General features: G+C 30.5%; 1 protein-coding gene across 11 annotated transcripts; it reads right to left on the bottom strand.

The window, feature by feature from the left end:
* Nucleotides 1-8,603: 8,603 nt before the first annotated feature.
* LOC108470867 (disease resistance protein RPS4B-like) lies at nucleotides 8,604-16,509 on the bottom strand. 11 transcript variants are annotated; one of them, XM_053020684.1, is made up of 12 exons: nucleotides 16,369-16,509; nucleotides 14,671-15,907; nucleotides 14,063-14,236; nucleotides 13,905-13,977; nucleotides 13,624-13,794; nucleotides 13,422-13,513; nucleotides 10,314-10,471; nucleotides 10,151-10,219; nucleotides 9,985-10,055; nucleotides 9,309-9,374; nucleotides 9,010-9,126; nucleotides 8,604-8,912 (listed from the first exon to the last, which is right to left on the bottom strand). In XM_053020684.1, the coding sequence occupies exons 1-2, from the start codon at nucleotides 16,383-16,385 to the stop codon at nucleotides 14,746-14,748; spliced, it is 1,179 nt and encodes a 392-aa protein (XP_052876644.1). In that variant the 5' UTR covers nucleotides 16,386-16,509; the 3' UTR covers nucleotides 8,604-8,912; nucleotides 9,010-9,126; nucleotides 9,309-9,374; nucleotides 9,985-10,055; nucleotides 10,151-10,219; nucleotides 10,314-10,471; nucleotides 13,422-13,513; nucleotides 13,624-13,794; nucleotides 13,905-13,977; nucleotides 14,063-14,236; nucleotides 14,671-14,745. The 11 variants fall into 11 exon arrangements, 6 of the variants coding, with proteins under 6 accessions (XP_052876644.1, XP_052876647.1, XP_052876645.1 ...); XR_008272808.1 differs by having other exon boundaries at nucleotides 9,309-9,406; nucleotides 14,671-16,509; XR_008272807.1 differs by lacking the exon at nucleotides 9,309-9,374 and having other exon boundaries at nucleotides 14,671-15,777; nucleotides 16,369-16,507.
* Nucleotides 16,510-16,535: the final 26 nt, after the last annotated feature.

Raw genomic sequence — 16,535 nt, 5'->3', positions numbered from 1 at the left:
AAATTGCATAGTGAATCTTGTATTTTCTTGTCTAGTATGTTAAATAACTGTTTGAGTATTCATTAGCTGAACTATCTGACCCACACATCTCAATGTTAAGTTCACATTATATTGTCTTTTTATCTTATCTTCATTATTGATTTAAAAAAAAAAAATCAATACTAAGCTACCAAGCTGTAAAGAGTCATCTTTATTTTTTCCACGAAGCTACATAATTAGGAATTTTGCTGAATTTTCAAGAAAAATCTACAGATTGTTAGTACAAATCTCCGATGTGAAAAATTTCGAACACACAAACGAAACTCGAACAGAAAAAAAGAAGAAATAGGACAAGGCTCCAAGGCGTGTATCAAGCCTCTATATATCTTTAAGGTTGTATTCGCCCCTATTTATCTTCGATGTGCAAATGAGTTCCAAACAAATTAACCTCAAGGATACAATGAAACCAATGACTATTTGCGTTTTGCACTGATGAGAATAGTACACTACACACTGAGCAATGTATAACAAGAAACTTAATTTCTACAAAAGATTTCTGCAGTAATACTTTATAGAATAATCTAATAATATTAGAAAATGAAGGAAGGAAAGAAATAATATTAGAATTTGTTGGTGTGATTTCCAAATGAAATTCCATTTCTATTTCTAAGAATTTTCATGTCTCTTTATAGATACATCTTTCAATAGGTGTCTTTCTGAATAATAATTTCTTTAAAATAAACACATAATTATTTATTTAATATTATAACTCTTTAAATAATATTATTTAAATAGTTATAATTCTTTTAAAAATCGAATAATATAACTTTTGATTAATTATATCTATTATTTTACTGTGGATTAGAACTGTTTTTTCTTGTGGTGGTGAAAAGAGTATACATTAAACACCTATAATCTTCACCTTCAATAAGACATTAGATTAGGCCAATGTTAAAATTTTAAGTTGCATACCTATTCATAAAAAGCTTATGTGGCAACAAGCTCGAAAGCTTTAATTTGACACGATGAAAGCTGAGAAAGAATGTTGAATTACAACCCCAATTTATAATTACCATTTAGTATGTTAGATATTATATTTTGTTAGTGTTTATCGTTGCAGAAAGATTAACCTTTGTGTTTAGTTTTTAGAAATTAAATTCAACTTAAATATTTTGTTAGTTAGAAGGATAATAAATCTCATATTACCTAAAAACAAATGGCAAAGGAATTACAAAATTTATATAAAACCCATATCTTACATTATTTATAAATACTAAGATAGGAAACTTTAAGTCTATATAAAGAATCATGTTATAAGCCTATTTTAAGTGTATATATTAGTTTATGTTGGGTTTATGTTGGGTTATCTGTGGGGTAAACATAAAAGCTCATCAATCTAGCTTGAGAATGAAAACTGTGATACGGTTGGCATTGAAAATGACATCCAGGCTCCATGTCTTCATTCAACTTGAGTTGAGATAAGAGCAACTCTGCCAAATTTTGCATGCATTTATATAATCCACAGATAAATCAGGGAACAGAATGCCATGAGGTGATGAGGATACTAATAATCAAAATGAGTAAAGTAATTTACCCACGAGCATATGCTTCCTCTGAAGGGATAAACTCTGTTGATAAGTTGCAGTACTGCTTCAATATCTCAGTTCAACCACGATATAAAGAAATCATTCAGTAGAAGAAATTCAACATCTTAAAAGCTTACTTCTTACAAACATCTGTCATTTATTCCCTCATCTGCTTTCCTTACATCAATCATTCCCATCTTTATTCCCTTCACATTACCAAATCCAAAATTAAGGGCACACCAATAAATGTGGATTTTGCATTGATTCACAACTATCACCTTAACCAGTAATTTTGTGGGAACATCATTTGTTGGTGAGAAAGAAGACATCAAAACTACCCATAATCTGCAACTTCAATTCCAGTAGAGTATTTGAATCTGTGTCCGGCTTGACTTTCATCCATGTTTTATGGAATCTACAGATCACAGTCATAAAATTCAAAATAATAAAACACATCAAATAGAAAACACCTACTCCTAGATCAATATAAAGGCAAAGGTTATATGATTAACCAATCTCAAACATATGTTGATTATATAGGGAATAGTTGGTAGGTTTACCTTATGTAACATGAATATAAATCAGAAATCATGAACTGAAAACATATATATATATATATATATATATTTACTAACTTTTAAAGGAAATATGAAACATAAATCAATGGGTAAACAAATCATTGAAGTAAAACGCAGATAGTATTGAGATATAATATCATTAAATCTCTACTTACAGCCCATGGCATGAGCACCAATGGGGGAACCTAAACAATTAAGGTGAAGAGTGTCCACCACTGATCCTATGAATCAAAACCAACCAATAACAAGTCAACTGCCAAAAAGAGTTCAAGTATGAATCTTAATATCTCCTCACTGCAATGCTCAAACAACATGAGAGGCAGTAACATACAAAGAAATTTCACCCAAAACTGATATGATAATCAAAATCCAAGATAAGAGAATATCAACTCCAAAGGCTCTACCATGAAACTAACGCAATCTAGCTTGAGAATGAAAACTGTCAAAGGTTACCTCCAGCTCCATGTGTTCATCCCACAAGTTTTGAGATCTGTTTCAAATTTTGGATTTATATAATCCCATTGATAAATATGGGGAAAAAAGGGTGAGGATGCTGAAAATCATTACATGAACCTAAAATCATAATAATAAGTCAAAGTCAAAGGTAACTTACTTCTTCACCAAGATTGAATTGCCATAAGCCAGAATGGGCCTCAAAAGATTACTTTGAATTTGTGTTCACAAATCTGTTGACAACTTGCATTGTCACCAAATATCAGTTCAAACACTTGTATAAAGCAAGCATTCAGTAAAACAAATTGAAGGTCTAACAGCTCAGGTGTTCCTCCTTGTATGGCTAAAGCTCCAATTCAGCAGCGGCATTCTCAAAGATCTGTCATTCCCTAGTCTTACATCAACACAAAAGCAAGGGATATAAGAAAAACCAATCTCACAAATAATCAATCTTTCTAAGATATCATTGAGATACCATATGACACCAATGCTGGAAACTAAACAATGAAGCTGAATCGAATCCACCGTTGGTCCTATGAATTAAAGAAAAAACAACCAATAACAAGTCAACTGTCAATAAGAATTAAGTATGAATTTTAATATCTGAATTTTGGTACCCACCAAAATCCCCTATGGATATTTTATCAACTCCAAAACAGGAACCATGTTGCTACCGTATTGAAATCTCTAGTTGCCATTCAGTTTTCCTCCAAATTAATTAATATATATGGAGAATTTCCTTCTTGGACAATATATGCTATATCTACAAAACAACACAGACACAACGGGGGAATGAAGATGAGAAAAAATAATAAAAAGCAACTATCAAAATTTATTGAACAAATTTCCAATTCTCTGTTCATAAATTATGCTTTTAACATTTGCAATGTGGAACTGCAATGGTTCAGTATGGTAAAGCACCTTCTAGAAGACAAGTAATTTATAAAGCAGAGCAAGTTTAGATTCATTTTCTGTCATTAATTTATAAGTTGAAAATTTATTATTAATAATTGTGGAAAATTAAAGTATGGGAATATGAAAAATGATATGAAAAAACTGAAAAATGGATGATAATATGAAAAAAAGAGATGAAAATGAGACCGCTACCTATGTATTTGAATGACATAAATGAGAAGTTGAAACTCCTCAAAAGCAGAGCCGAAGATGGAAAGAAATACAAACTATTTCAATCTTTTAAGTCCTCCATCCCCTTCTTCACCATCATGGCTAAAACTTCTTTTGTTCCCAGCAAGTCTGTTTTCAGTAGCATCTGCATCACTCTTTGCATCCACGTAAAATACATGAACACCACATCTCTCCACCTGGATATGCTTTTCCTTGAAACCGTATTCTACGTGATAATCTTCTCCTTCGTAATCTTCTTCTTCATCGTGAAGGATATCTTTTATGTAGAATTCAAATGATGCCTCCTCATAATTCTCTTCTTATTTAACCATGTCCATGCTAGATAGAATGTTAAACTAACCCTTATTTCAATTGAAATGTTAATTTATATTGGAATTGAATGTATAAATAAATTAAAGGTTAAAGGTTGTTTGGATACAAGTTAAAAATTAAGGGTTATACATTTTGGACATGAAATAATAAAAGTAGATGAGCATAACTAAATAAAGTGATAAATTAGTATAGTGGAACATGAGACAATCAATTTTGTTTGTAATTTTTTTTTTTAGTTTATTTGGGTACAAATAGAGGATTAAGTAATCAACCCTATAGTTGAAATATTTGGCGAATGGAGGTATGTAAGAAGTTGTTAAATTCAAACTTTCAAAATAAAAAATGCAAGGATGAACAACTTTTTTCACCGTTGATTGGAAATGAGATATGTGAAATGACATATCTAATTATGCTTGCTCAAAAATTACTCCCTTTGTCACATGCTCTTAAACCTAATTATTACTAATTTGCATACTAAGAACATAATATGATTATCACTAAGAATATAGTTTATAATTATATTGATACGCTATTAATATTTATCAATTTCTACAAGATTAATATTTGCAAATAAGGAACTTAATAAGTTTATTTATTTAAAATTTTAAAATATTCACTAATTAATTTCCATAATGAATGTTTTAATTTCTTGGTAATAGTATTTTATTTCAATAATTTTACCTAATAAAAACTAAAGTATTATAAATACTTAACTATAAATTATGTCATGTCCTTATTTTTCATTTTATACATATCAACTTTCAGCTATCAACTAAGATTTATCAAACACTTTTAAGTAAACAGTTAATGGAATCAGTTGATCAAACCAGCTACGACAACAAATTATCAACTATCAACCAATTGCTAAATAGGGCTAATATATTTACATTAGTCAATAAAAATAACTTAATGAAAGTTAATCGCTAATATGATTTTGTTTGAATTTTGTATAATTTGTTAATATTAATGTGATCTGCAAATTTTGTGCAACTTTCATGAAAGTGTCTGATCTGATTTTTACTAAATTCCTCTTTATGGAAAATAAGAAAAAGAAAATAATTGGAGATGATTTGAAAGCGCTGTAGGAGTAAGCCTTTATTAAGGTTTGTGTCAAAAATAATCCGACTCAAAAATAATTGTGGGATATTCTTTTCATGGGTTGAAGCTTCTGGGGACATGTAAAGGACATCAATATATGGGTTATTTTTTTTAAAAAAAAAAGGTATAGCATATGGAGCATAAAATATTTGTGTTATTTTACATAAACCTGACAATGTAGGTTGAAAAATGAATCAACACAGTTGTTAAGCACTCATATGAGAGAAATAATTTTGTTTATACATTAGAAACCGCACCATATGTAATTAAAAAATGTTTTATATTAATATTAAAGACAAATAATTATATCAATATTAAATATTATTTCGCTATCCTTAGTTAAATTGTTAACGGAAATGATAACTTGGTTACCCTCTATTAAATTGTTGATATAAATAATGACGTAGTATTTTCTTAATTGATACAATAACACTTTTGATTCTCTATGTTTATACATTCTATTAATTTAATTTTAATTCTAAATAATTTAATGAATTTAACCCTTCACAATTACAAAATTAATATATTTAATTATTTTATAACTTATTATAGTTTGCACAAAAAGTTATTTAGATTTTTCATCTTCTTTGTTTTCACTAAAATTTTAATATTCATACACTTTATAGTTGTAAAAACTCGACAAACTCAAAACTAGGAGTTAACTTTGGATTTTTTTTTTTTATGATCTCCAAACTCGAAAGCCTCAACTATCTTGCTAATGCATTGAAATCTCCAAACTCGAAGTCAAAACTTCTCGCTGTGCAAATCCCAAATAGATTTAACACAATAAAATCCACCAGTAGCTAAATAACACTCATTGAATCTCTCAAGGATTTAAGACTACAGAAAAATTACTGAATGTATTCGTTTTTAGTATCTCAAGGTATTCCCCTGCATCGTTCGGTTTCTCTGTGTCTATGGCGGTGCTTAAGATCGACCACAAGGCATATAGCAAAACCCCATAATTTCCTCTCGCTACACTTAATTGTGCCTATTCTCAAAACTATTGAAGAATTCGTGCTGTGATACTGCAACTTATTGGTTGAAATTTCATTTCTAGGTAACAACAAAACAATTTGTCTCCCTGAAGTTCGTATTTTCGTAATTCATCTATCGGTTGCTTTACTATGGACTCAATTCTAAGCATGGCATTTTCCAAAATGTTGAGAATTGAATCTTGATTCAAGTTGAAGCAATTAGAGAACTTGATTATACGGATATTGATCTGCGAAACTACTTCCTTTAATGATGTACAGTCATGTGCAATCTAAGGTTAGAAGCAGATTACCTAGACACCCTACAGACGAGGGCAGTTCTTTGATTCAGAGCCCCGAATAAATCTAATTCTGTTAAGCTTCGAGGGGTTTCTGGAAACTTGGCAATCGGGCAATGACTAAGATTCAGGTAATAAAGAGATTCCAATTTGGAGATTTCGCTGGAAACATTTTTGACATTTGAATTACTCATATCCAACTCCCCAACTTTGAGGAGATGCTCAATTCAATCAGGCACTTCTTGGATCCCAGTATTTTGTAAATTTAACCCAGGAAACTTGGTTAGTTTATAACATCCCTTAAGTTGTAGCGTTTTTAAGAGATGTCAAAGGATTGAGGCAAGGAAGTTCAGCCAAACATTCGCACCCACAACAGCTAAGGATTTCAAGTTGCTTGGCTGTTAATAGATTGTAGATCTTCCTTAAACTCTTGCGATTAGAAAGGTCAATTTGTCTTAAATTAACAACATCCTGTACAATGAAAATAATTAAATAGCACTTTAAATTGCATCTTTGGGAGTATTGGAAAAGAAAGGAAAAAAAATTATTAGTCTACTTTAAAATTAATTAGATTATAGCACACCTGCATGGGGATGAAAATTTTATGTAACAAATTATAAAATTTAGTTTTTTTTAGTACAAAAATTATAAAATTTAGTTGAAATGGTAGAATTGTGATAGTGAATGTTATAATTTTAAAATTCAAATCTTATGATTCTCATTATGTATGTATTTCGTTAATTTTATCAAAATATAAAAGACATAAATACTTCTAAAATAATATTTATTACTTTGTAAAAAAAAGTAATAATTTTGATAATTTTATAATTGAGTGGAATATAGGTTAACAAGTGACACTAATTCAATCAAAAACATTAGGATAGTTTTAGACCAAAGTGGGAAAATGAATATGATTTGAGAGTAGCATTAATCGAATCTAAATATAGATTTTATTAATGTTATTTGCATTTGAAATTAATTCAATTTTCTCTATTTTAGTATGAAATTTTATTAACTCATTTAAATTTAAATGAGCTAAGTATATAAAAATAAAATCCATTATTTTAATTATTTTATACTTGAATTTACAATTAAATTATTAAAATTTAAACTTTAGATTGATTTTTTTTTTAAATTTCTACAATTTAAAAATTCTCCTATTGAAAAGGAATAGAGCTGACATGGAATCATAGTTTCATGCAATCCTTTCAGTAAATAAATATATAATAGAATAACTATATTTCTTTTCTAAAATTTTACATAAAATTCTAATATTTCATAACAGATTAAATAATTGTAAATTAATAAGTATCATCCAACAATAAATTTACCCAATTCATAACCACTAATGATTGGGTCAAATGACAATCAACAACCTCTATAAGATTTTACATGCCATTATGATAACATTTAACATTATGATTTTTTTTTGAAATGGTTTTTCAAAAAATAAAGTACACCTATTTTTTTAAAAAATTCAACTTAGTTCACCTAACTTTAAAATGTTTACAATTTAATGTCTAAAATTTGTAAAATTATCAATATATATTTGTAACATGATGTAATTTTCATATTTCAATTAGAATATATTGATTGAGTACGTAATTTAAGTCAGTTAACTTTTAAAAAAATCAATTTTTTTTCTTACTTGAATGATTTAACTCAACATCTTATACCTATTTATTGTAGAAAACTTTATCCAAAAGATATGAGATCCAAAATTTACTGCAAAGACTATAATTGATGACTAAAAATAATAACAAATATAACTTAAATAATACTAAAAAATTTTAACATTAAAAATAGCATTTATCTTTGAAAGAATCCATTAAATTAAATATGTAATTATACAAAGAAAATAAGGAATAGAATAGTTAATTCTTAGTGACCGAGTCACTGATTGTCAATGTCAATATTGTAAACCCATATCGTTTGGATTTTTTACAAAAAGAAAAAATTCTAGTGTCTTGTTGGTTTTTTGTGGTAAACTTAAAGCTCAATAATCTAGCTTTGAGAGTGAAAGCCGTGAAAGGGGTGCCAGTGAAAATTCTGATCTCATATAAACCAATTGATAAATTAGGGGAAAAAGTTCATGAGGATGCTAAAAACATCACAATGAAACAATGGTAAATTACCTCTTGATAGAAACTCGATTAAAGAGAAATATTCTGAAGAAGATTAAAAAATAAATATCTGAAGAGATTATTCTGTATTGCTTAGCTTCTATTCAGTACACAGATATGGTTTATATACAGTAGAAGAAGGCCTAACTGCTGTTAACAATCTTTAACAAAATACCAACTTTGTTAACTGCCTAACCACCTGACTTATCACTCATACGTGTATTATTTACATACTATAACACCTCTCAAGGAAGGAACTTCCGAAGTGCATATGGTTCCTCTCAAGGTTCAAAACCAGAAAGAGCTTAGGAAATAGCTTCATATTTGAACTGACTCAATGTTGAACAAGATCAAGAAGGCAAATCTGTTGACAAGTTGCAGTACTGCCTTAATATCTCAGTTCAAGCACAAACATAAAGCAAGCATTCAATGGAAGAAATCGAAGCTCTTAAAAAGCTTACCTGTTCCTCCTTTTTCTAGTATAGGTAAAGCTCCAAGCATAATGGCATTTCCAAAGATCTACCATCAATTCTCTATTGACTCTTTGTTTTGGTTAACATATGTTACGTCGCATTAAACTGTGCAAGTAAAAAGCACAACAAATACCAAAGACATGAAAAAAGAAGAAGCAGAAATCTTGTAATCATGAATTGATGAAAGAAAATGTGAAACATAAATTAATGTATCAATATATCATTGAAAGCAAATGCGGTGAGTATTAAGACCAATGCTGGAAACTAAACAATAAAGTTCCACTTACACCCTAGGGCATAAGAACCAAGGCTGGAAACTAAACGATGAAGCTGAATGAAGTCCAGCACTGATCCTATGAATTAAAACCAGCCAATAACAAGTCAACTGCCAAAAAGAATTTAAGAATTTTACGAACTCCAAAGCAGAATCTTTTTAATTACTAAAATTTTAATTCACATGGCATTATAAAGTAATCAGAGAAGTATAAAATTTGTGTTTTTTCTTATAGTAGATCATAGTTTAGTATTACAGAAAGTAACTTTAATTACTAAGCTTCGAATCTTGAACTTGTTGGATACCATCTCATAAAAACCAATGTACAAACCAATTCCAATGTTACATCCTTTCAATTCCAAAACAGAGTAAAAGGGAAATTTGATTCAAGTTTTAGCACAAACTGATGTAACAATCAAGTCAAAATGGCTGTACCATGAAGCCAACTCTTCATTCGAAGTTCCAACTAAACCAAAATCATTTGAATTTATTACAACTTTCTTTTTTCTAAGTATTTATGTGGGATTCCTCTACGGGTATGCATTGAAAATAACATCCAGGCTCCATGTGTTCATTCAACGAGTTTTGAGATAAGAGTAACTCTGCCAAATTCTGCATGCATTTATATGATCATGGGAAAAGAATGCCATGAGGATACTAATAATCAGAATGAGTCCAAAGTAATTTACCCAAGAGCATATGCTTCCTCTCAAGGGCCAAAATCCAGAAAGCAAAGCTGGATGGGATGAACAAGGCGGCTCTGTTGACAAGTTGCAGTACTGCTTCAATATCTCAGTTCAACCACAACATAAAGAAATCATTCAGTAGAATAAGTTGTACATCTTAAAAGCTTACTTCTTACAAACATCTGTCATTTATTCCCTCGTCTGCTTTCCTTACATCAATCACTCCCATCTTTATTCCCTTCACATTACCAAATTCAAAAAGTAAAAGTTTAATCTCTAGGTAAAAGGGCACATCTATAAGTGTGGATTTTGCATTGATTCACAACCTTCACCTTAACACTAGTAATTTTGTGGGAACATCATTTGTTGGTGAGAAAGAAGATATCAAAACCACCCATAATCTGCAACTTCAATTCCAGTAGAGTATTGACTCTGTGTCCGGCTTGACTTTCATCCAAGTTTTATGGAATAGTTGGTAGGTTTACCTTAGCTAACATGAATATAAATAAAAAATCATGAACTGAAAACATATATATATTTACTAACGTTTTAAGGAAATATGAAACATATATCAATAGGTGAATGAATCACTGAAGTAGAATGCAGAGAGTATTAAGATACAATATGGTTAAGTCTCTACTTACTGCCCGTGGCATGAGCACTAATGGTGTAACATCCCGAAATAGGCCTAAACGGAACAGTGGTTGCGAAACCATAAATCCGAGGTAGAATGTAACGGCCTAATTTTCAGTGGTGTCGGAAATGGTGATTTGAAATTACTAAATCAGACAAATAAGATTGAACAAGATAGTAATTTAATATTTATGAGTCAAGTAAGAATTTAGAAGAATTTGTGAAATGGTGAAATTAGTGAATTAAAATAATTTATTAGGTCAAACGGGTCAAAAATGAGGTATCGAGACCTCGAATTTGAAAATTGAGCTATAAATATTTTTATAAATATTTATGAAGTGTCATTGAGTTAGTATTAAAGTTTCGTTAGAAAATTTTGATGTTTGGATAGCTAATTAATTAAAAAGGACTAAACTGAAAATAGCTCAAAATTTGTTAAATTGTAAGTAAATAGCTTAAGTATTTAAAAAGATGGATTTAAAGAGGAATTAGACCCAAAGGTTAATGGCTGGATGGTTTGGGTATGAAATAAGCAAGAAAACAATGTGAACAAGGGACAAAATTGGAATTAGTATAAAAGTTAATAGTTAAAAAAATGATGTAATTGAAAATCTAGACATTTCTTCATCTTTCTCAGCCAGAAACGCCGTAGCAGGTATGCTATGCTGGTTTTTCATATTTTTGCACCATGTAAGTTCAATTTTTACTATTTCTTAGTAATCTTTATGTTTTTGTGACTTTTACAATTAGGTCCAATCATCTAATTCATTAGTTTTTGATTTGGTGGGTGAAATTGGAAGTTACCCTGGCTGAGTAAGGGCAGTTTATGATGAATTGTTATGAAATTGAAGTTCTAATTTCATATTAAGGTTGTTTTATTAAGTCATTTTGATAGAAAATGGTATTTAGGACCTAACTGTGAGCAAAATTGTGAATTAGATGTTGGTGTTGAAATTCAGAATATCAAAGGCTGTGAAATAGTTTATAATGATAAAATAAAAGTGTTAATTTAGAAAAAATTAGTTCAATTAATGGGTGAATTGAGCAGGGACTAAATTGTAAAAACTATAAATTTTGGGGTAAAAGTGCAATTTTGAATTTTGAACAGCATAAATTGTGAAGTGAAATAGAAATCAAATAAATGCTAATGAGTAGAAATATTTTATATTATAGATCAAGAATCCAAAGAAGAACGAGGAAAAGAAAAAGTAAAGGATTAAATTGTAAGGTTTAGTCACATTTTGTATCAAGGTAAGTTACAGTAAATAAATGCAATATTCTTTTATTTTACATTATTATTGTCAGTTTCCAGCATTTATATACTTATTTTCTTTGAATAATTAAAGCCGAATTAAAGGCAAAGTGACAGAGAAAAAGCATTAGGAAGCCCCGTTTGAACCTTAGGAATGTTAGGATATTGGGGTTGACAGGACAGGACAGGACAGAAATAAGCCATGTAAATCCATATCAGATATATGGCTTTGGAGACAGGAATGAGCCATGTAAGCCCATATTATATATATATATATATATATATATATATATATATATATATGGCATTAGAGACAGGAATAATTCATGTAAGTCCATGTCGAAGACATGGCATTGGCAGGATATTGATAGACAGAAACGACCCTAATATCCTTAGTATTCCGAGTGGTTCAACGGGTCATTGTACACGTTAAATTATAATGAATTATCAGCAAAAGGGAAGGTAGATTATATTTATGAATAGTGAAAGGTCAGATAAGAAAGAAGGTAAATGAGTAAAGAAGAAGGTAGAAAATGAGAAGTAAAAAAAGTTTATGAGGCTAGGTGACATTATGTATAATTATTCATTATGTTGAATGTTATAATTTATTTGCTTGTAAGCTTACTAAGCCTAGTGCTTACTCTCTCCATTTTTTTTTTCTTATAGTTCTTATCAAGCCACTCGGGGATCGAAGGAAACGTCGGAGACCGATCACACTATCGAAGAAATCACATTGGTATAGCTAGACGTTTCGTTTTGTGTATGGCATGTATAGGAACTTGGTTTCTTTTGATATGATATGATCAATGAATGATGTGTAAATACTTGCTAGTGATTAACTAATAGAAGGGCTGATGATATACATGTTTAATAGTATGTATGAATAAGTAGTAACTATCACATGAAAACTAAGAAAAATGTGAAAGTAACTTAGAAATAGATTCAAGTATCAGAAATAACGTGATTTTGAAAAATCACAAGTAATTGTAGAGACATGGGTTGATGGTGAATAATATATGAAATTAAATCTCATTGTGTCTATTTTCATATGGATTAAGCAAAACAGATAAAAGTTTTGTATTTTATAAGATATCTGAGTTTTAGTGAAATAGGGCCAGAGTGATTTCTGGATCCCCTGTTTCAACTTTAGAAATTCACCATAAATTTTAAAAAAATAATTAGGTGGTTTACCTTATATGGTTAGAATCCTTATTGAATCTAGTTTTAATAGAAACAAACGGTATAGTCATATGATTTTTTTTACAGAGAGAAAAGTGGTTCGTAGTAAGTAGAGGAGGCCAGTGCAGTCGAATTCTGAAACAGGGGTAACTTTAACTAATAAACTGTACTAATTGGCTAAGTCAAAAATTCTAGAAAAAAATTAGTAGATAGATATATGAGTCTAATTTCATGAAAAATTTACGGATCTTAATTTCGAGGTCTGAAACTCGAGAAATGAATTTTTAAGTAACCATGCCTCAGAAAAACAGTTTATTCCAAAAATTAAAATAAGTGATTTAGAGTTGTTTAAAAGGTAAGATAAGTTTAGTAACACCTCAAGCTTGACTCCGGTGATGGTTTCGGGCGTGGGGGCGTTACAAATGGTGGAACCTAAACAATTAAGCTGAATGATGTCCACCACTGATCCTATGAATCAAAACCAGCCAATTACAAGTCAATTGCCAAAAAAAATTCAAGTATGAATCTTAATATCTCTTCACTGCAATGCTCAAACAACATGAGAGGCAGTAACATACAAAGAAATTTCAGCCCGAACTGATATGATAATCAAAATCCAAGATAAGAAGCTGTCAACTCCAATGGCTCTACCATGGAACTAACCCAATCTAGCTTGATAATGAAAACTGTCGAAGGTTGCATCTAGCTCCAAGTGTTCATCCCACAAGTTTTGAGATTTCTTGCAAATTCTGGATTTATATAATCCCATTGACAAATATGGGAAAAAATGGTTAGGATGCTGAAAATCATTATATGAACCTAAAATCATGATGATAAGTCAAAGTCAAAGGTAACTTACTTCTTCACCAAGACTGAATTGCCAGAACCCAGAAAGGGCCTCAAAAGATTACTTTGAAGTTGTGTTCACGAATCTGTTGACAACTAGCATTGTCACCAAATATCACTTCAAACACTTGTATAAAGCAAGCATTCAGCAAAACAAATTGAAGCTCTTACAGTTCAGGTCCTCCTCCTTATATGGCCAAAGCTCCAATTCAGCAGTGGCAAAAATAACTAATCTTTCTAATGAATCTAGATATCATTGAAGGAAAATGCAGCAAGTATTGATATATCAGATGACACCAATGCTGGAAACTAAACAATGAAGTTGAATCGAGTCCACCACTGGTCCTATGAATTAAAAAAACCAACCAATAACAAGTCAACTGTCAATAAGAATTAAATATGAAATTTAATATCTAAATTTTAAGAACACAGACACAACAAGGGAATGAAGATGAGAAAGTAATAATAATAAGCAACAATTACAAACTTTTGAACAAATTTCTAATTTTTATGTTCATAAATTATGCTTTTAACATTTACAATGTAGAACTACAAGGTTTCAGAATGGTAAAGCACCTTCTAAAACACAAGTAATATATAAAGCAGACCAAGTTAGATTCATCCTGGTCGGTTTTAATTAATTAAAGCACTTCATTTGCTGTCATTAATTTATAAGTTGAAAATTGACCATTAACAATGGTGGAAAACAAAACTATGGCAATATGAAAAATGAAATGAAAAAATTGAAAGATGTAATGAGATGAAAATGAAACCCCTACCCATGCATTTGGATGACATAATTGAGAAGTTAGAAATTCCTCAAAAGCAGAGCCAAAAATGGAACGAAATACAAACTATTTCAGTCTTTTAAGTCCTCCATCCCCTTCTTCACCATCATGGCTAAAGCTTCTTTTGTTCCCAGCAACTCTCTTTTCAGTAGCATCTGTATCACTCTCTTTATCCACGTAAAATACATGAACACCACATCTCTCCACCTCCATAAACCCTCCTTCTGCGGCGTTTAAATCCAAATGTCCGATGTAGAAATTGAATGATGCCTCCTCATAATTCTTGTCTTCTATAACCATGTCGGTGCTAGATAGAATAAACACGTGATTACCCATGTACGTATCTAGCTCAAAAAGACTGCCGAAAGATATCTTACTTATGAAATTTTCACAACCACCTCCACCATTGCCACCACCGGCGGCTGTAAGTTGGTACTTACAATTAAATAGAGGATGTAGAAAATAATGGCGGTGAGCGAGATTAGCTACAAGGCAGATAGCAAAAACCAAAAATCTGCTCCCACTACCCCCATTTGGGGCTATCTTCAAACTTAAGGAAGAATTCAAGCTCCGATACTTGAAATTATTTGCTAAAATTTCGTTTCCTGCGAAACAGCAAATCAAACTTTGAGGGTACTCACGAAAGTTTTTCCTAGCATACGTCGCTGCCCATTCCTTAAATAGGGATCCAATTTTGAGCATGGCATTTGCCTCAATGTTTTTTGTTGACGCTTGATTTAAGTTTAAGCAATTACGGAATTGCATAAAAAATTTAGGATTTCTGCAAAACTCATTATCTAAAGAACCAAACTGATTTAAATTTTGATCTGCAAAGGATACTTTTTCTAACGATTTGCAGTCATTTACACTCAAGACTTCCAGATATGGTGGAAGCTCTGAGAGTAATTCGACCATTGGGCAACCACTAAGATGCAGATAACGAAGAGATTCCAACTTGATCGACACATTTTTTACCGCTGAGCCACTCATATTTAAGTGCTGAAGATTACATAGAGAGTCGAAAGGCAGTTCTGTAATTGGGCAACCACTAAGATCCAATTTACGAAGGAGTTCCAACTTGATCGATACTTTTTTTACCTGTGAGTTCCCCAACAGCAAAGATTCAAGTTTGTGGAGATTCTTAATTGAATCAGGCACTTCTTCTATTCCCGTTTCTGATAAATTTAAAGAACGAAAATGACTTGGGACTTGAGGAAACTCCTTGAGACTAGAACATCCATAAAGTAGAAGCTTAGCAAGAGATGCCAAATGATTGAGGCAAGGAAGTGCAACTAAACTTTCACAGTTAGAGCAATAAAGCACTCTAATGGCTCTTGAAAGATTAGGTATCTTTCTTAAATTCACGCACTCTTTAAAGTAAATTTTCTTTAAATTAACAACGTCTTGTATAGAAAAAATAATTGTGTTACTTTTAAGTATTAACTATTTATGTTAGGCAGTAAAAATGAAAAGAAAATAAATAATTATAATAGAATAAAAATAAAATTTATATTTGACGATCGGGCGTGAAAATTAATCCACAATTAATAAATCAAACGATGTCATTTAACTAAATAAAATAAAATCTTTTATATTTATTTTTAAAAACTTTAAATAAAATGTTATCATATAAATATTTGATACATCAAATTATAAATTATTTTTTCAAATAAATATGAAAACACATACCATATGATCATCTTCATTCCAAAGTTCAATTGAACTTTCGCAGTTAAAGCAATCAAGGATTTTAAGGTGATGACTCTTGAAAGATTAGGTATCTTCCTTAAATTCACGCACCGCTCAAAATAAATTTCCTTAAATTAACAAGGCCTCAGATAGAAAAAATAATTGTA

The sequence above is a fragment of the Gossypium arboreum genome, chromosome 10 (assembly GCF_025698485.1).
Source record: "Gossypium arboreum isolate Shixiya-1 chromosome 10, ASM2569848v2, whole genome shotgun sequence".
NCBI classification, from domain to species: Eukaryota; Viridiplantae; Streptophyta; class Magnoliopsida; order Malvales; family Malvaceae; genus Gossypium; species Gossypium arboreum.
The sequence above is the reverse complement of the archived record's forward strand: the minus strand, read 5'-3'. Positions and strand labels throughout refer to the sequence as shown.